At 34.8% G+C, this 21,369-nt stretch overlaps 1 protein-coding gene across 1 annotated transcript in view; it reads right to left on the bottom strand.

Annotated features, from left to right (window-relative positions):
* Positions 1 to 21,369, bottom strand: part of LOC150108484 (uncharacterized) — a 178,810-nt gene that overhangs the window by 31,497 nt on the left and 125,944 nt on the right. The window contains exons 10-11 of the mRNA XM_090415892.1: positions 12,380 to 13,017; positions 7,095 to 7,299 (exon numbers count right to left, since the gene is read on the bottom strand). Coding sequence (XP_090272018.1) covers positions 7,095 to 7,299; positions 12,380 to 13,017 — 843 coding nt within the window. The remainder of the gene's footprint in view (positions 1 to 7,094; positions 7,300 to 12,379; positions 13,018 to 21,369) is intronic.

Here is a 21,369-nt window from a genome sequence, read left to right as displayed (position 1 = left end):
TGATGCCAACATGATTTAAAACACTAACATCCCTGAAAATATAAGTGCTTGAAGATGGTATGAAATCTATTTCATTTTTTGTTGTCCCATTCGGGCTCAGCCAAGTCCATCTTCTGTTGGTTCTCTTCTTGAAGAAGTTATTCATAGCTTTGAAGTTAGCCAGTTACAAGAAGTTGATCACCATGTCTCCCTTTTCATTTTGAAAGCCTGATCCATATTTCCCTACAAGTTTCATCCCTCTTCCAATTTTGAATTAAAATCTCTCATGACTATTGTATATTGACAATTATCTTCATCTATTGCTTTTTTTGACATCTTCATAAAATATTTCCATTTCCTCATAACTTTCGCTTGTTGGGCTATAAACCTGTGTTATTTTGTGTATATTCTGTCATTAATTTTTAATTTGACAAAAGCTACTCTATCAGATAAACCTTTATAGGTGGATATTCTATTTGAAATTCATTTGTTTACAAGAACACCATTTGATCTTGAATCTTCTGGTCCTTTCTAGTAAAGTGTATTGCCTGAATGTGGTGTGGCAGTTTTCCTCTTTTCTTTTAACTTCTGATAGTCCAATAGTGTCCGATTTTATCTTGTTCAGTTCATTTTCAAGTTCTTCTATTCTATTCTGAGTTCCCAGTGTTCTTACATTATATGTTATTAAAATAAGAGAGCAGTATTTCCTTTTATGGTATTTTGACTCCAAAGGTTTAAGGTAGCATCTTTGGAGGTGCTACCTTAAACCTCCAAGGGTGGTTTAAGGTAGACTGCAACTATCATATTGTAGAAAAGAAGTAGTCAGATTCGGTCTTCTTTGTAGCATTTGGGAGATTGATGGGCTAATTTTCCAAGCTGACCAAACGTTTTGGGTAATATATAACAATATACATATATAATATAACAGATGTATATTACATGAGGTAAGGCATAGTCCAGCATCGGGTACCTCGGGGTTTGCCACTCTCCCATACTCACTAAAGTGAGCCCTTGAGGATCAGATAGCAAATACTGGAAGAAAAGAAATTGAATTGGATGACAACACAATAACGTTCAGACAGCACTCTTAGAAATTTAAAGTAAAAGGTCCACAGGAAATGAACAACTGCTGATGTAGTTTTATTAATATAATTATGGCTTTTTATTTTAATTTTTCATTATTACTATTATTTTTAATTTATTTATTTTTCACCAGAGGTCAGGTATCAGTTTATTTTCCACCTATGGTCAGCGATTAACCAAACAGTTATTCTCAGTTCATTGTAGTATGGATTCTTGAGCATAACCTTTATATAAGGGTTTTATTTTAATTTAATTAAAGTTCTTAAACATGGTAGTGTGTCTGCATAATGATTGATGATCACTGTGTAATCCGGAAAGAAAGGTGCTAACAACCCACTCCAAATAAAACCAAGGTCACTGATTTCCACTTAAATTACTGCCAGCATAACAATGCTGTTTCTAAAATGAATTTCAGTAGTAAAGTGAAATACAGAAGAGTCCAAAGTATTTAAGTGTGACTAGAAACAAATCCTTGATCTTCAAACATTTAATAAGACTGATGGTTTTGTAAAAACTAGCAGGCTCTTCATGGGATGCAGACCAGTACTAAGCACAAGAGTTTGGGCATTGTATTCAGCAGCAAAATACTGTCCCAATGGGTTTAACAGTGTTCATAGCTTGATAGTTAGCATTCCCCTCAACAAGCCATGAAATTACAGAGGGGGAAAGGGCTTTAAGCAAACCTGTGGAATAAAATTACCGAGAACAGTGACTTGTTCCTACGTTAAGACATTTTCAACACAACTACTAAGAATTAAATCTAGACAACTTACTGAAGAAATGCTGTACAACTGTCATACAAGGCCTTTGATAACAACTCAGTCTGGAAACTGTACTAGCAAGAACACACCTATTCATGATCCAACCAACAGGAACAATGAAAATTAATAATATAAATCAACTTGGTTGGGGGTAGCAATTCTGGTTAACTGTAGATAATTAACCAGAACAAGACATGGGAGATGCAAACATATGCTCCACAAGTGAAAATGGACGGACTCTACATACTGCAACTGTGGCCATTTAGCCCACACCATTAAATGTGTTGTTAGTGACTACCCAATATTCTCCATACTGAAACTCATTTGGACTTGTAATTTAATGTTTTGATACCTCCATGATGCAATTAGAAGAATGATGATATATTGCACCCTTCAAATGGAAAAGGCCTAAGTTCGATTCTCATCATGACAGGAGGAATCTAATGTAGGTTTTTTCAAGTGAAGGTGAGTTAGTCAATTTCGTACGGATGTAGCAGGTTTTTTTTCCTCCTGCATACAGACAAATTAGCCTTCAGAACACATGTAATTTACAGAGAAAAAATACTAGTGGTGGTGGGCAGCAGATGGCATTGGTGTAGATGATGATGGTAGTGGCAGTTTGGTGGACTGCATGGTGAACACACAAGAGTAGTAGAGCAGGTGCCCTCCCTCAATGAGTCTTTGGACTCCTTGCAGGCGTCACAAAATAATAATAATAATAATAATAATAATAATAATGTAATTTTAGTGTAAACCTGAAGTTTTAATGTGGATTTAGAATCAGTTAAACTGTGATGCGCACTTTTTTAAAAATATTCGTTTTATGAATAATTTTACCCATTTCTTCTTCTATTGCTTTTGCTTTCTCTATTGTTGTTTATGTACACTACTTGCTACATAAACAGTGTACTGAAGAGTTATCATCCATATGTTTTCACCTTTATTGCAATTTCATACAGAGAATCAACTTGAAAATATTGAAATTTAAAATACTGGCTAGTAAGCATTTGTGGAAACTGTTGTGATTCATTTCAATCTGCACAAATATATCAATCCAACATACAGATTAACTTGAAATGTTAAACCTAAAATGTTTAACTATCGCTCTCTCTGTGTTCAACAAACACACAGAGAGAGAGAGAGAGAGAGTTAAAATGTCGGTTTCTTATTCACTATGCAATGAAAGTTGCGTAACAGAGTAAAATTGGCTGCTTGGCATAGTTCACATTATCCCTCAGATGTTAAGCACATTCCATGATCGTTCTCAGGTAGTCTTGAAGTACAGATGCACAAAACTTTAAGAGGTTGTCAGATAGTTGTTTATGATGGGATGACTATTGTGTAGCAATGACTTTGAAAAGTTGTTCTTGTTTTGAATGGACTTCTTATACTGAATATAGAGATTTAAGATTTCTAAATCATCAGGAATCCCCAACCAAGTTGATGTATAATTAGTCTTGATGTTCCTATTTTCAAAGGTAGAACATTCAATATAGTCAAAAGTAGGCAAAATTGGATGTTCCTGCAATAAAATTTATTAGATACCCAGATAAGAAAGCAAAATCTTCAATGGGAAACCAGATAAGAGACGTTATTTTTGTGACTGGTTATGTTGCATTTCTATAAAGCTTTGATGATATTTTTCTAAGGTAGCTTTTAGATACAGAGTGGTGTAATTTTTGAAAATTCAAAATACTGTCCTTCAAAATTATAAAAGAATAGTCAAATTTGACTTTATTTACTTCTTTCTTAACATACTCTTAGTAAAATTATGGATCTTATCAATGAACGATTGCAAATCATATAATCATTCCACCCAAACTGCATACCCACAAGCAAAAATTTATAAACAAATAGAAGACACATCCATGGTTCCCCTTTTCCCATAATTTCTTCACTTAGTGGATGAACTTTGTATGGTTGCTCTATAAGTATTTGTCATGTAAGTCAAATGACTTACATGAAATTGTGTTTTAAGCTTAATAAAATGTCGTCCAACTACCGGAATATGCCTTATGAACAGATACATGTCAGCCAATTCATGACCACCCAAACCAAAAATATAGTATCATCAAAACCATTTCTAACAGACTCAAGTTAAGATCTGATAAACTAAAAATCATCATAGTCAAATTCCTGATATGTACCTTATAATAATACTACATGAAAAGCTTACATCATTACTAACTTCCAAACTACAATTTTCTCTCAAATCAATCTTTTACCTGTCAAGACTCCAACATTATCAGATCTTATATTTCTATCTTCTAAGACACTTTTTACCATATCATTCCACCCATATCTTGGTCTTCTGGATCTTTTTTTCCTGCCAACTTGGCAGAGAACACTTGTTTTGTTAATCTTTCCTCTCCCATTCTATTTAAGTGACCATACCACCTGAGATTAGCTCTGCTAATGCATTCCTGGATGCTGACAATGTCAAGTTCTTTCCTAATATCTTCATTTTTAATATGATATTTCCATTTATGCCATCTGTTCATGCCCCTAATCTTTCTCAGGACTCTTATCTGTGGTGTCTAGTCTTTGGTCAAGTGTTTTACTTCTGACCCAGCTCTCAGATCCATAAGTTAAAATTGGTTTCAACACTGTCTTGTAAACAGCTAATTTAGTGTTTTGAAAATTTCTCTCTTATTCCATATAAATTTATTCAGTTGACTTCCTACCATACCAGCTTTGTTGATTCTGCTGTTTATTTCCATATTCCATTTTCACTAAAAATCATACGAAAGTAGCTGAAATGTTTTACTTGTTCTAAAGGTTCTCCATTCACAATGCAGTTGATATATTCGATTCTTCTGCCTATTTTCATTGTCTTTGTCTTGTTATTGCTGACCTTCATACCATATCTATTAGCTACTCAATTTAGTCAGGGAATCTTGCAGACTTATAGAGGATTTATTTAGAGGTATAACATCATCTGCATAAAGCAAAGAGCTGAGATTAACAACTCCAATTTTGATTATCAGGTTTAATATCACTTTCCTTCATAATGTGATCCATATAGATAATGAATAACAGAGGAGATAATGTACATCTTTGTCTGACACTAGATTTAACATTAAACCATCTTCCTGTACTTCCTTCAATTCTAACTGCTGACTTACAACTCAAATAAAGACTTAAGTATTGCTTGATATAATGCCCCACTGACACCATACAACTGTAATGTTTTGAATAGCTTCTTTCTTGGCACCTTGTCATATGCCTTTTCCAGATCTACAAAACGTAAATACAGATCTTTGTTATATTCCCATGATTTCTCAACTATTTGTTGTAAAGTGAAAATCTGATCCTGACAGCCTCTATTTGACCTGAATCCAGGTTGTTTTTCACCAAGCTTCTCTTCCACAATCCTTCGCAACTGTTTCTCAAGTATACTTGCATAAATCTTACCAGGAACATTCAGTAGAGAAATACCTCGATAATTCTCAAATTGTTTTATTTCCCTTTTTATATATGGATACTATGAGGGCTGTACTCCAATCATCTAGAATTCGTCCCTCTTTCCAGGTCTTCTGAACTATGCAGTGAAGCCACTGTAAGACTTTTATAGCTGATGTATATATAGAGATGTATAATGCTATGCATTATGGGAAGGGCTACTACCAATACCAGTTTTGACCTTTATTGAGGTCTCATCACAATGGGAACCAGATCCAGAAGTGATACTAAGGTTGAAGTAATGCAGAAGTCATATTTCCATATTTCAATCTTTAATTTATATTATAACCAAGTGAAAAAACTTTCAACATCTATCCCGAATCCACAGTATTTTAGTAATAAGGTGGGATCAATGGGAAGAAGACCGTATTTAGTAATACGGGCTTGTCTCATCAGTGGGAACAAGACCGTCTGGGTCTGGTTCCCACTGATGAGACCTGAATAAAGGTCACTACCAGAATGGGTAGTGGCCCTTTCCATAATGTATAACATCATACATATCCCATAATGCAAAGCACATACCCATAAGGGTATGTGCTTTGCATTATGGAATACTAAGGCAACATGTGAAGTCATTAGTCTCTATATACAAGTAGCCGTAGCCCAGTCATGAAGTGCTTTCACGGGTAAATGTTGTTTACTTACACTTGAATAAAGGATGAAACAAAGAATATAATTTCTTGACATCTTTAATTCATAAACTTTTAATGGGATTTCTTATTTTGGAGGATAGAATTGCCTCTAACTTTGAGTCCAACATAAAGTTGTAAATTTTCTCTACCAGAATAAGTTTACATTTCCTTTGTTGTGTCAATCAGTGCTTTCTCCAGATTCTGTCACTCAGTCACCAAGTTTTGGTTCTTGTATTCAACCTTCATTTTTCCCCCAATGATGTTTGTCTATTTTAGTTTGCAGTGCACAAATGAAAATTGAATGACTGATTCTTTTTAAAGTTTTGTGTATATTTTTCTTTTCAACATGATACTCATTTTGATTCTACTCAAAGCTAAAAGGCGAGTATTCCTTATCTCAAATCTCCTATATATTCTTATAGCCAGATACTAGCCTAAGATGTCCCTATTAACAATAACAATCTATAAGACTTTTGTTATTTCTTGCATGTTCTCTCCATGTGAATTATTAATTACTGCTCAGGAACTCCATGGAGTTCCAGAGCAGTAATTAATCGTGGGAGGTCCATGTCAGAAATCAAAGCCCTATCACACCATTCCCTAAACTTGTTCAACATTCGTGCTTTCACCATCCTATTAGGCAATGCATTCCATGGTCTAACCAGCCTCCATGCAAAAAAGCCACTTCTCATCCTCTTCACCACCTCCATTTATGCTGGAGCATGTTAATAATGAGTAAACCATATCCTGAACAGAAATCAAACAAATATTTACCATTAGTATTAGATATGCTGTTTTTTGCGAATTTTTTTTTGCTATAACTTGGATTTATTTCCAATGCTAAGTACTGAGGTCACCAACAAGAAATAACTCTTCCTTTGTCAGTTGCACTTGATAATGCCTCATGAAATTCTACTCCTTCTGTAGGATCATAGGCACAAATAAGTCTGTTCAAATTTTCCATTTTGAGTTTGAATGCTACTTGAAACTCCCTGCCATTGAAAATGTTTATCTTTTTTAATGGCAGTAATGACAGAATAAGTTTTAAGAAAAATTACAAGTTTTAAAACATGACTCAGTTATATAATTATAAAATACTTGCATTTTTTCAGTGTTATATTTTTATAGAACAGCCATATTCACTTAAATATTTAGATATTTTCGTGTACTATCTTACGGGTTTTGAATGGGAAAGTGATGATGTTTCTTCCTCCAAAGGATTCACTTTAGGTTGTTCATACAAAATTCTGTTTTCAGCCAAGACAGATTGAGCAACATCTTTCACATTTTCTTCCATGTCTTTATGTTGAATTTCAGATAACAATTTGGCTTCATATGATTCAGTTATATCCTTAACTAAATAATGGCTCATATTTGGATTACTGAAATTATAGCAATATTAATGCAATTATTGAGTCATAACTTTAGTTAGTTACTATTATAAAAGGTATGAAATAATAAATAAAAAAATGGAATATGAAAATAACTATAAAAGCTCATTTAAAACAGGCTGCAACTTGCAATTAAAACATGTAAATTATTCTAAACTTCTACCAAATAAATTAATCCAAATTGCAAATTCAAATATCCCATTATCTAACTAACTTAAAACCATTTTATCACAACATTCCTTACTGATTAAAAACAATTTAAATGCTAAGAAAATTTTCAAGATAAATGCTTTACACAATATTCCAACACTAAATAATCTGGCAAGATTTCAAGGAAGAGAATATCATCCATATTTATTAAACAATATACAAACATTTAATTAGAGGGGGCATAAAATTATTTTAAGTTCATGGGATATATGTGAGTCATTCAAAAGATTAAATGCAGATAACAGACAAAAGTTCACAAACAGAAATTATTATTATTGAAATATTGTTCAAGCAAATATGATTGCAAAAATATTTATTTTGAATTCCCAAATTTAAATATCTGATTTTAAGTCAGTCTCCAAAAGTTAGATAGGGCTAAATGGCCTCGCCTACTCCCGTATACGGGAATAAAAAGGCGTTAGCTGATTTTTTTTTTCTGAAGTTTTTTTACACAGCATATAAAACTCAAGATTATAGCTCAGTATTACTGGGATATATGGCCCGGAAGAAGAAGAAAAAAAAAAATGCTTTCTGGGTGCATGTGTGTGTTATGAAACAAAGACTATACACACATGTATATGTCGCCATACTCATTCTACAGACCTATGAACCTGTGATACCTTGGGCAACCCAATTTTGTGTTCATGAAGGTGTCACATTTCTAGTGCGCGTACACACACACACACCTTATGGAGCCATTTCCATCTTTGAACATAAATATATGTATGTATATACAAATATAATGCAATATGTGTGTATTTTTTTTCCCCATCTGTCCACATGGGATGTGGTAGAAACCTATAGCACATAAGTGCCACATGCAGGGTATTGATGAAGAGGGAAGGAACCTATTATATTTTGCTTGAAAACCCATAGGGCATAGTTGTTAGGTAACGCTTTATGAGGAAAGCTGTTCCAGAGAACAGAGGCATTGGGAACAACATTTGGTGAGTTTGCAGTTGTAAAGGGATGTTGGGCAGCTGTTGCTAGTATTTTAACAGGTCCTCTAGAAAAGTCACTAGCTGAAACAGACAATCTGTGAGATAGTGGTTGAAGTGAATAGTGAGAGATCACTTATTAGCCAAATCACTCACCCCACCAAAGCATTAAGAATTTTTAGGGTGGATTTTGGTGCACCACCACAGGAGTGGTGGTGTTAAAAATATTCTAAGATTGAGCAGATTTGCGATTCATACATGGTTATTAGCTAGCTGAGCAAAACGTTGTGGCCTGAGAAAAGGCAGCTAGATTTTCAGAGGCTGAAGAAGTGATGTGTTTATGCCAGAAAAGCCCCAGAGGTAAATACTCCAAGAAGAGATTTGATGCTGTTTGGTAACTTGTGTATTACTGAAGGTAAGGGAAGATGACGTATGAGTCATCCTTTTATGCATGAAAGAAGGTGTCTCAGTTATCCTTGCTCCACTGAAGAAAGGTATGGATCAAGTTTTTAAGGCAGTGGTTGTACAAGATCTTGAAGCCTAAGATGTTTGTACACTATAGGGTTTGTAGAGAATAAGTGGGAGGAATGGAATGTGCTACATCAGCAAACTACGGACAGGATTATTATTCAGTGAAGTAAGATGTGAAGCTCAAAGCCATCCACCATGACATACAGTGTTTGCCCAAGGAGAAAATAGGTTATACAATTACACTGAGTGTAAGGAAGATCAAGGGATGGCAATTTACTGAGAAAACTTCAATGACAGACAATCAAATGCTCTGAAAATGTCATGAACAATAGCATAGGTTTCTCTAAATCTCTCCATGCCCAAAGATATCCAAGATAATCTAAACACCTCTGGAAAAACCTAACCTGTAAGCCGAGATTTTTCATGGCTCTAGAATGCATGCTGTTGTCCTTGATTAAAGAAGTTGAATGTTGCTGGCTTTTTTTTTCCCATTAGTCTGGAAAGACTGACTGACAGAAGGGCAATGGATAGGAAGCTTTATGACAAACCAGTATCTCCTGTTTTTAAGAGGGAAGAGGCGATTTTCAGAATTTAAAGTTGGATAAATACAATGGATGAGCATTACTGAATTGAGAAAGGAAACTAGCCTATAGGAGGTCAAAACAGAGAATTGTGAAAGGGGGAAAATTCAGTAGCCTGCTGATAATGTGAAGTTGAGAAATATGATGGATTGATTCTATGCAGTATTTCTTTAAGACTGGTACAGTGAGAATGGTTGTCAGTATAATTTTGTAAATGGATAGAGCCTCTGCAGCTCAATTAGCATAGATGAAGCCCTTTAATCATCAAGACCTGGATTGATTCCTGTCCATGATATAACAAACCTTTATCTGGTCTCTTTCAAGTAAATGTGAGTTAGCCAGTCTCATACAGAAGGAGAGCGTTTTTCCATCCCTCAGAACAGAGAAACTGGCCAGGAAAAACACACGCAATTGACAGACAAAAAAATACATTATAACCGATAGCTTCATGTTGGTTTCATAAGATGGTGCTGTACTATCCATATAGGACTCGTGGCTGCCAGTACAATTTAGCACTTCAAACTGAAGGGTTGAAAAGACCTTATACTAAGTAGTAGCAGCAGATTATATACAACAATGAACAAGAAGTTGAAGTTCAGAAAAAATATGCAAAAGTGTTTTTCCTGAACTTCAACTGCAATAATCAGAGTGCAAACAAGTAGGCACAAGGAAATTATTACCTTTGTACAAGGCTTACACATTTAAATTGCTGTAAATCTGGATTACTGTAAATAGTAATCCAGATGACTAGTCACCTGAATTTCACAGGTAAAGTGACCCGAGAGAATTTCATGTCAAAGAAATAATGGCTATAAGAACAGAATGAGGTATTTAAGTTACAGTTCAGGGAAAAGAAGGAATATGGCAACAATATGAAATATATGAGAGAATCACAGAGGAAAGAGAGATTTTTTGAAGAATGATAGCAAGGGAACTGTGTGTGTGTGTGTGTGTGTGTGTGTGAGAGAGAGAGAGAGAGAGAGAGAGAGAGAGAGAGGCCATCCCCTGGTTTGAAAAAAAATAAGTAAATAAATACCAGCAAAGAAGTGAGGAGTAGATTTTTCTTAGGGAAGTATGGTGACAAAATAGACTGAATTGGAAGCAGTGGCCAAAAGTGTCGATGTTCAATGAATTTTAAGATTAGGTCACCTAGCTAGTGCAACTATGGTGGAACACTCACTCCAAACTTATGGGATCATCAAAGGCTGAAAGGATAGTTAATCCTATCTAAATGAAGATCTGATGATAATAACAATGTTTTCTTTACAGGCAATGATTCTGAATAGTGTAGTGTTAAGATATTTAAATATCTTAACATGATTTTATTTATAGAAAATACTGTTTGTTTAGGTAAATGAATTTTAACTAAAAGATGTATAAAAATATCATTATGTTGATAGAATTATGTTAAAACAATATTTTACTATAAGAAGAATATAGCATCAGTGCTTGTAGTTTTGCTAATAGTGGTTGACTAGTGAGGTCATAAAGCCTAAGTCTAACCATGCCTCATAGATCAAGTTGTCGATGAAAACAGCAAGATGTACACAACTTTCAATGGCCTTGGAATTAAAAATACCTGTAGACATTTTTTATACTGAGTGCAATGAAATAATCATTAAGTGTAAAAGAAATTTCATTGTATCCAATGATCGGAAATAAACGTATCCAGTCTGCCATTACTGAAAATATTTCTCTTTACTAGTGATACCTGAATGTTGCAATTGAGAGAATACAGCATGTGCTCAACTGTAATATGAAAATGAACAGCTGATGCCCGTGAGAGAGAGAGAGAAACATTTTTATATGTGGAGAGACATAAAAAATGGAATAGATTGGAAGAATATAAGGGAGAGTTGGAAATAATTCCTTTTAAGAAATAAGGAAACATACATAAGGAATGAATGGCTGCTTTTTGTGGATTCCTTATATGTTTCTTGTGTGATTGTGCGCAGGAAAATTTGTTACTGCTGTTTCCCTTAGTGAACTTTTAAGGATTGATGAGGAATTTGTGTCTTGACTTCGCAGAGCAAGAGTGAAATGTTTTCTATTATGTTTGAGTCTCTGACTATAACGTGTTAACATCCCCTTGCAGATATTTTGTATTTAATGGCAGAGGACATGTGTGTGTGTGTGTGTGTGTGTGTGTGTGTGTGTGTGTGTGTGTGTGTGTGTGTGTGTGTGTGTATATATATATACTTTGTTAATAAAACATATTAAAAAAAAACTTAATTTTCATGTCTGCAGCATAGTGAAACACCAAATACACAGACCTGGGGAAAAAACCCGTAAAAGTTAGGGAAAAATAAATACATACAAATAGAACCTCTCTAAATAATTAACGGTAGTTTCTCATATATCTTTTTACTTAGGCTGCAGTTCTTCAATTTCGTATATTAATGATACTGTGAGTGGTTTAAGATGGAACATCCAGTTGTTTGCAGAAGCTGAACCGGGAAGGGAAGTAGTAAACAGGAGTGATACAGAGATTCTGCAAAGGGTTTTGGGAAAAAGGATAATGGCTTAGTATTAATGTATCTTATAAGTATCAAGTTTGAAAGTGGTGAAGATCTACTCCACCACTTCCAAAAACTCCCAAAAAACTCAGAAGCAAACAACCAAAAAGGTGACCAGTTTGAAATGCTGTATATGATGACTGAATGAAGGTTTCTGATTACAAAGCTCAGGCGACAAGCAGTAAAGAGGGAATATGATAGAACATAAGTCATTAAAGAGTTTTTCATGGAATTGATGCCAAAGTGATATTTCAATACATTGGAATGGAGAGAAAAAGGAGTCAACCCTGGAAATTGTGTAATGTGAATTGTATAATGAATTGATTCTTACTGATTTTTTAAATTTAATTCTTACCTTTCATAAGTGGCCTCTTGACTTGTATCACTATCATGATCCTTTTTCTGTACTAAGTATTCATTTGACTTTTGAGAAAGTTGGAATACAAAACTTTCAGGAATTAATTTATCTTGCTTATTCTCATCTTTATAAAATATATTATCTTTACCTTCATTTGTTGCATTTACTGACAGCTTAACAAATCCAATTTTATTTCTGTTATTACTGGATTCATCAGAAATTTGCATATTTTTCTCAGCAGGATGTAACCAAACTTCTACTGATGGAGGAGAATTACTTGGCTTAATATCTTTGATTCCTTTTGCACTCAATTTAAATTCATTAGGAATTTCTTCAACTTCATAGGTTTTCAGCTTCTGACCAACAACAATTAGTTCACTGCCATCCCAACCTTCGCATTCAGCCTCGTCCCATTTGGTTTTGATCAATGGTTTTCTCATATCAGTTGCTGATTCGTCATCAAATTCAGTCCCAGTTACGCGTTTCTTGTATGAGATATCAAGAGGAATATCTACCTTGGCATTTATCATGCCTATTTTAATTTCTTCATTACTATTCTTTTCTTCAGGAATATCTTTGGAGAGGAAATCATTTTCCATATTTGCTCCTCTAGAGGGTTTCTTCATTGTATTTTTCTGATAAAACAGGGCAAACATTTATTACACTTAATATAATATTAAATGGATTTATTAGTTAATAACTCTACATGCAACTGAAGTATGTTGAATTTTTAAAATTATGCACATGAACATCAATGCATTAATGCACCTTTTTTTTTTTTAATTTATAAAGAAATATCACAATTGTTGTCTTGTTTTATCTCCCCTTTGTATAATGCTATTTGATTTAATGATCATTACTCTTTCCCTTACCTTATTATATATGTTGGCCTCTGTCTGCTATCTTTAACCCTTATATATCTCTAAATCGTCTGCCTAACACTGAGTATATGATCTTACTGCTTACCTGACAATTTCTAAATTTTGGGTCCCCAGAAAATACCTATTCCCTGATCTCTATAAGTCATCCACATTCGCTCAGACAAATTTATTTTCTGCACAGCCCAGGCTTTAGGACAAAGTCAAACTCAGCCTAAGGATGGTTATAGAGTATCAGATGCTACTAATATAATTCGCTTGAAATCAGAAGCCTTAGGTTTTCCTTTTGTCTGCTTGAAGTCATGCCCCCTTTCCTTTCTTACTTAGGATATCCCTGTGCACGTATATGATCACCAGGTTCGCATTTTTTATGAAGGGTCTAGGTCAGTCAACAAAAGCAAGGGTCTAGGTCAGAAAAGCAAGCATGGAAGGTAACAAACAAATTTAATGAATTCATAATTAATTACAATACAAAGACAAAATTGATATTAATGCTAGGTTAAAACTTTTACGTTTCTCTCACTTTCTCATTCTTAGATAAACATGGATTTCTTAATCTCTACATCACTATTCCTTCAACTTATCAAATATTTAGTTTACAACTTAATAGGAGCCAGCTAGGTATTTGGCACATTATTAATCTCCCTCGAGTAGGTCATGACAGAATCTCCAGTAAGTTAATAGTTCTCAGAATTCATCTAACGGTATAGAGTCATTCATACATATAATAATTCTTCATGCTTATCCTTATCATAAATTTGAGATACACTTTCTTCCGTTTCTGTTAGTCAAGTTCTCTAAAGGGCTAGAATATGTAAAAGTACTTATCTACACTATCTTAGGTTCTTTCGGGATTTTCTCTGTCCTTCCTTACGAAGGACAGAGAAAATCTTAAGAGCTTACAAAGCTCTGGCTGCCTTGGTTCTGTTGCCACATGGAAATCACGTGCTCTCCCTTACTGACAGCCTGCGTTCAAAATTTGCCGTGCTCTGTGACAGTGTCATACTGGGATTTCTCGGAGATCAACTCTTAAAGATAAGAACTGAATCACGATGACCACTCAAAGCACATGGTGAGAATACAGGAACAAACAAAACGGAGGGGGGGGGGGTTCAATTCTGTGTTGCAGGTTTTATATGCTCCCAAAGAGCACTACATTTCCGAGTTTGATCTCTCCTTTCGCCCTTCCGATTCATCCCCGACTAGGTGACTTCACCTATCCTCATACGGAGCTTTCCAATTCTTGGAATGCATGCGTCTTGATGTTTTCTTAGAGGTAGCACCCACAGATGCTTACGCTGCTGTTGTAGTATTGGGCGACCTTTGCCCCTTCTTACCGAATTATTGGCATTCTTTCATGTGTAGAAATTCACTGATAATTACTCTCATGTGAGCCCTTTTTGCTGACTTACAGTTACATTAAAGTATAAACACACTAACTACAATGCAAACAGTTCTTATTCTAATTTGCCAGTTGTTATTTCTTTTAAGACATAGTTAAATTGTGTGCCAAATAATAAGTATGCTCATTTAATGGATATCTTCTGTTAGACTCTGGAAAGGTGACCTCATTTAGAGTGAGGTCACCTGTTTCAGATCTAACACAATGCATTATTTCTGCTCTAAAACTTTTATTTTCACAAAATAAAAAACAAGCATTGTGATATTTCTTTATAAATAAAAAGATGAATTTTTGCACTGAAAGACAATTCTAAATGAAACTATTGGTGAGCATCTTAAGTTATGTGAATTATAAAACTTCTTCTGACAAATCTATAATTTAGGATTAAATGGTAGCCACAAATTTTATTTCTTTCATAAAATAACATATTAAGCTTATTTCAAAAGGCCTGTGTAGCTCTCGGATATGCTGTTTGCATCCACAGCAATAGGTCACTTGAAGATAGATCATTCTAAGGTCAATTATGGTCACCAAATTGAACTTTTTCTAAGCTTTTCTTCAACCAGTTCCTGAATTAGTCAGCCTGGCATATAAAAACAGTTTTTTTTTTCCTTCCCATAAACTTGGGTTTTTAATTACACAACTCAAGAAAATCAACCATAGAACTTATACTATTTCAGACAATAATATAGTGTTGGGGATGACAAGGTGGTGGCAACTGTCTGTCATACTCTCCCCCACAAATTCCTATTAAAATCACTGATAGCCTTAGGCCAGCTATCTGATACAGTTGGGAGGAGTTTGGCTTCCTAGCAATCTTCAAAAGTTTTTTAAGTTAAGGCTAAATGGCCTTCCCTACTCCCCTTGGGGAATAAAAGGTATTAGCAAATGTATTTATTTGTAAGTTAATTTCACACTTGTTTTTTGAAAATGGCTTTCATTTAACCAGTTAACATACAAAGACGTGTGTGACACGTCTTTTGTTTATTGCACCAAAATTGATTTTGATGTATCACAGATGTTACGAAGTTTGCATCAATTTCAAACGAATTTCATACAAAGACGTCTGTGACACATCTTTTGTTTATTGCACCAAAATTGATTTTGATGTATCGCAGACGTTATGAAGTTCGTGTCAATTTCAAACGAATTTAGAGTTTAAAAATAATTTATATGTCAAAGGGTTAAGAATACTAAGTTCAACATGAAGTTTGTATTCTTGAATGGCAAAAAGAGTTCTCAAATAGCAGGAATAGAGAATTTTTCTGTCTAAGTATAGACATTAAACTGATTGCCACAAAGTGGCACATAGACATATCATGTGTTGTGAATGCTGCTGAAAGGCAAGTCATTTTTTCAAAATTTAGTTAATATTACTAGAATTTAAGTAAAACATATATTTGCTTAAAGTAGATATTTTTAGTATGATGCTGATGTGCAGTAGAACGATGCCAGCGCCAAGACATCCTTGTAGCTGACTTGAATTTGCATGATTTTGTTCAGTACAATATGTGTGAGATGTATTGGAAAAGTTAAAACATTTGTGGAAGAACAGCGAGACTGGTGTGCAAGCATGCAGTAAATGTTTTGAGTGTGAATGCCAGCTGGATGGAAAGAATGAAGCACATGACAGAAGACAGTATTGACAATAGACTGGAAAATGTTAACATCGAAGATAATGTTCAACATATAGTGGTGGAAGGTTAAGAAAAAGAAGAGGCCCACAATAAGAAAACAGCACATTTATATGTAGGACAATGATGAAATTGAAAGATTGCAGAAACATCCAGAGATTAGTAGAGCTGAGAAGTGAAAAAGGAAGAAAGAGGGTAAGGAGAAAATTTTGTACAGAGATTCTATGATCAGAGGAGTACTTAATGAAAGCATGACAAAAGCTTGTTTTCTGGTGCAAAAATTAATATTAGTTGATGCTGTCAGGTTAAGGTAAGGTTAAAGAATTAATTGTTTTGGCTGGCACTTAATGACATGAGAGGTATAGTTTGAGGGAGGATGTGAAGGAATTATTGGAAGAAGCAAAATAGCAAGAGGGTGAAGATGGTAAATCTCCTACCACACTATGAGAGAGAGAGGTGAACCAAGGAGGAGAGGGCAATGTTAGCAAATGAATCTGCAGAAGAAATTATGTAATTTGTGGAACAATGGTATGTATTTGACAAAGAGATTATATAATGATGGCAGACAGCACTTAAATGGATTAGGTGATTTGGAGTTAAGTTAGGTGTCTAGAGAGCTTTGTTCACTGAGTGTGTAACATCAGGAAAACTAAAGTAATTAGGGTGGATGCAGATGATTGTGTGCACATGCACAGGCATCCATGAGGAAAGTGAGTATGAGAATGACAAAAAAAAAGTGCAGAATCTAGTCTCTTAAGCAACAATATGAAATGGGGGTAGTCACTGTCAGGATGTAAAGGTGGTTGACCAAAGAGGACAGTACAGTTTCTAATACTAATGCTATAAGTATCAGGAATAAGAGGGATGAGTTTTTGGCATTGGTTAGTGAAATCCTGCCAAATGTTATAGGCATTATTGAGGCTTGGCTAACAACAGATGTAGTTATGAAGATAGAATAGAATATGAAGGCATCTGTATTTTCAGAGAGGAGAGAGCAGATACAGCTATAGCATGGGGGGAAGGGGAACTGCTGATGACAGCAGATAAATAACAGCCCAAAAGAGGAGGAGGACTAGGCAGATGGTAGTTCCTTTGAGACAATCTGGTGTGAGACAGGCCAACGGAACAAAATATACAATGAGCTGCTGCTATAGGTTAGGGAGGGGTTTCTCAAACTATGTTCCGCAGAACACTAGTGTTCTGCAGAAGGTGAATAGGTGTTCCGCGAGAAGTTCTGAAATTTGTCATTTTAGTTTTCTAAGCATTTTTCATGAATAAATATTTTATAGTAGAAACATTCTGAGGAGAATAATATTCGTGAATATGTCGAAAAGCTCAGACACAGAATGCCTATTAACATCTGTGTATCGTTAATTTTCACACATCGAAACCTTTCAACATTCGGGTACCGCTGTTTACGACGGATCATAAAAATTGCCTGCAAGTGGATTATAACAATGAGTGGCATATTCTCTGTTCTCAAAACTGAAGGAAATGACATCTGTGTAGCAAATGTCAGTGACCAAGTGGCATATTTTTAAACATGAAAATATTCATGAATTATTGTTAATTTTCACACATTGAAATCTTTCAACAATCGGGAAAGAGAATACCGCCGTTTATTACCGATCATAAAAATTGCCTACAAGCTGATTACAACAATGGGCGGTGTGTTCTCAAAACTGAACGAAATAACATCTGTGTTGCAAATATCAGTGACCAATCAGCAAGGAAATATAAAGAAAATTTTTCCACTGAAATTGAAGGTCAAGGTAGTTTGTATCTGGTTTCTCAAATCTATTAATACTGAATACTTTCTTCGCAAGTTCGTATTGCAGTGTGTAAGTGCTTGTTCTGAAACCGGAGTGCCATGATTTTTTTTTTTAAAAGTAATAGGAATACAGATTTAAATTCTAATATGAATAAGAGACAAGGGACTTTGTTTAATTTTGGTATTAACAAATCTCTTATTGAAGGTGTTTATGACACAATAGATAGTGAGTCATCCACTACCAGCCTACAAAGCGATCTCCAGGATGTACAAAAGGAGGGGAAAACTACCAGCACACAGGAGAAAAAGTCTGCATTCACTTATAAGTACTTATAATATAAATTTTTGGTGATCAGAATAGGATATGTCTATGAAAATCAGCACAAATTAATTTAATGATCATTTAAATTAATTATTAATTAATGATAAAAATCAGCTAAATTACCAATTAATTATTAATTAATACATTACAAAATAACCAAGGTGTTCCATGAAAATTTCAGGATTTGTGAAGTGTTCCATCATAGAAAAAGTTTGAGAAACCCTGGGTTAGAGAATTCCAGGAATGATGCAGGAGACATACATCAGAAATTAGTACAATGAGTGCAGGATCATATTATCAGGGACTGCAACTATGGAGGCATAGACTGGAAGAAGAAATGATCATTTGACAGGAAGGAAATGGAATATACCCAGCTACTGAGAGATAATTACTTTGTAATAATATGTGTTGTTTTCCTATACTTGTATTGTAATATCTTGATTCTCTTATATATCTCTATTCTTTATCTTTATTCATCATCATCATCATCATCAAATTCCTGCCATGTACCCTCAAGGGGTGTACAGGATATGACAGTACTACATGAAAAAATTACATCATTACTAACTTCCTATCTACAATTTTCCTCCAAATCAGTCTGTTACTTGTCAAGACTCCAACATTATCAGATCTTATATTTCTATCGTCTAAGGCACTTTGTACCGTATCAATCCACCTATATCTTGGTCTTCCTCTGGGTCGTTTTCCTGCCAACCTGGAAGAGAACACTTGTTTTGCTAATCTTTCCTCTCCCATTCTATTTAAGTGACCATACCATATGAGATTAGCTCTGCTAACGCATTCCTGGATGCTGACACTGTCAAGTTCTTTCCTAATATCCTCATTTTTAATATGATATTGCCATTGATGCCATCTGTTCACGCCTCTAATCTTTCTCAGGACTCTCATATCTGCAGTCTCTAGTCTTTGGTCAAGTGTTTTACTTCTGACCCAGCGCTCAGATCCATAAGTTAAAATTGGTTTGAACACAGTCTTGTATACAGCTAATTTAGTGTTCCGACTAATTTCTTTCTTATTCCATATGAATTTATTCAATTGACTTCCCACGATACCAGCTTTGCTGATTCTGTTGTCTATTTCTATATTTAGTTTACCATCTTCAGTAAAAATTGTGCCTAAGTAGCTGAAATGTTTTACTTGTTCCACAGGTTCTCCATTCACAACACAGTTGACATTTTCAATGATTCTGCCTATTTTCATTGTCTTTGTCTTTTTATTGCTGACCTTCATACCATATCTATTACAACAGCTATTCAATTTAGTCAGAGAATCTTGCAGACTTGTAGCGGATTTATTTAGAAGTATAACATCATCCGCATAAAGCAAAGAGCTGACATTAACATCTCCTATTTTGATATCAGGTTTAATACCACATTCCTTCATAATGTGATCCATATAGATAATGAATAACAAAGGGGATAATGTACATCCTTGTCTCACACCAGATTTAACATTAAACCATCTTCCTGTACTTCCTTCAATTCTAACTGCTGACTCACAACTCAAATAAAGACTAAGTATTGCTTGATATAATGCCCCATTGACACCATATAACTGCAGCGTATTGAATAGCTTCTCTCTTGGTACCTTGTCATATGCCTTTTCCAAATCGACAAAACTTAAATACAGATCTTTGTTATATTCCCATGCTTTCTCGACTATTTGTCGTAAAGTGAAGATCTGATCCTGACAGCCTCTATTTGGCCTGAATCCAGCTTGTTCTTCACCAAGCTTTTCTTCCACAATTCTTCTCAACCGTTTCTCAAGTATACTTGCATAGATCTTTCCAGGAACACTCAGTAGGGAAATACCTCTGTAATTCTCACATTCAGTTTTATTTCCCTTTTTATATATGGGTACTATGAGAGCTCTACTCCAATCATCGGGAATTCGTCCCTCTGTCCAGGCTTTCTGAACTATGCAGTGCAGCCACTGTAAGACTCTTATACCACCATACTTCAGCATTTCTGGTCGAATATCATCTACTCCTGCTGCCTTTCCACATTTCAAGCCTTTAATGGCTTTTTCTACTTCAAGTATGGATATGTATTCCTGACTGCATGCCTGGTCAGTGTTTTTTATCATTGTGCTGTCATCACTGCTTGTTTCATTTAGCAGTTTTTCAAAGTAATTACTCCATACTTCAAGGATATCTTTTTCTCCTGTTTTCATTTCACCTTTATCATCTCTAATTCCTTTTACAGCACTCTTTCCTCCATTCCTAAGCTTCTTCAACAACCTCCAGAATATTTTGCCACCTTCTTGATATTTATTTTCTATATTCTTGCCAAAGTCCTCCCATGACTTTTGTTTAGCTAGTTTTACACACTGTTTAGCTTTCTTACATTTGTCTCTGTATTCTGTAAGAGTAAAAGCTGACTTATTTGCCAGGAACTTTTGATATGCTTTCTTCTTTTCCTTCACTGCCTCTTTAACTTCCTGTGTCCACCAGGGAGTTCTAATTTTTTTATCCTTGCACACAACCTCACCACATGCCTCTCTGGCAGAATCAATCAATGTTTCCTTCAGAGTTTGCCACTGAATCTCCAAGGCTTGATTCCTGTTCTCAAACTCTTTCATTTTCTTTTCAATAATATTTCTGTATTTTAGTCTACAGTTCACATCTGAGAGCTGCTCAACTTTTAATCGCTTTAAAACTTTCTTACATGTTATTCTTTTCAATATGAAATTCAATTTTATCCTGCTCAAGACTAAATAGTGATCACTTCCAATTTCAAATCCTCTGTACACTCTGGTGTCCTGCACCAGGGAGAAAACATCACTATCAACAATAACATAGTCAATGAGACTTTTCTTATTCCTAGCCTCTTCTCTCCATGTGAATTTGTGCACATTTTTATGTTGGAACATGGTGTTAGTAATAACCAGTCCATGTCCTGAGCAGAAATCCAACAGATATTTGCCATTATTATTAGCTTTGCTCTTTTCTCCAAATTTT

The sequence above is a fragment of the Typopeltis vanoorti genome, chromosome 3 (genome assembly GCF_054136105.1).
Source record: "Typopeltis vanoorti isolate ZY-2024b chromosome 3, IOZ_Tvanoo_1.0, whole genome shotgun sequence".
Classification (NCBI taxonomy): Eukaryota; Metazoa; Arthropoda; class Arachnida; order Uropygi; family Thelyphonidae; genus Typopeltis; species Typopeltis vanoorti.
The sequence above is the reverse complement of the archived record's forward strand: the minus strand, read 5'-3'. Positions and strand labels throughout refer to the sequence as shown.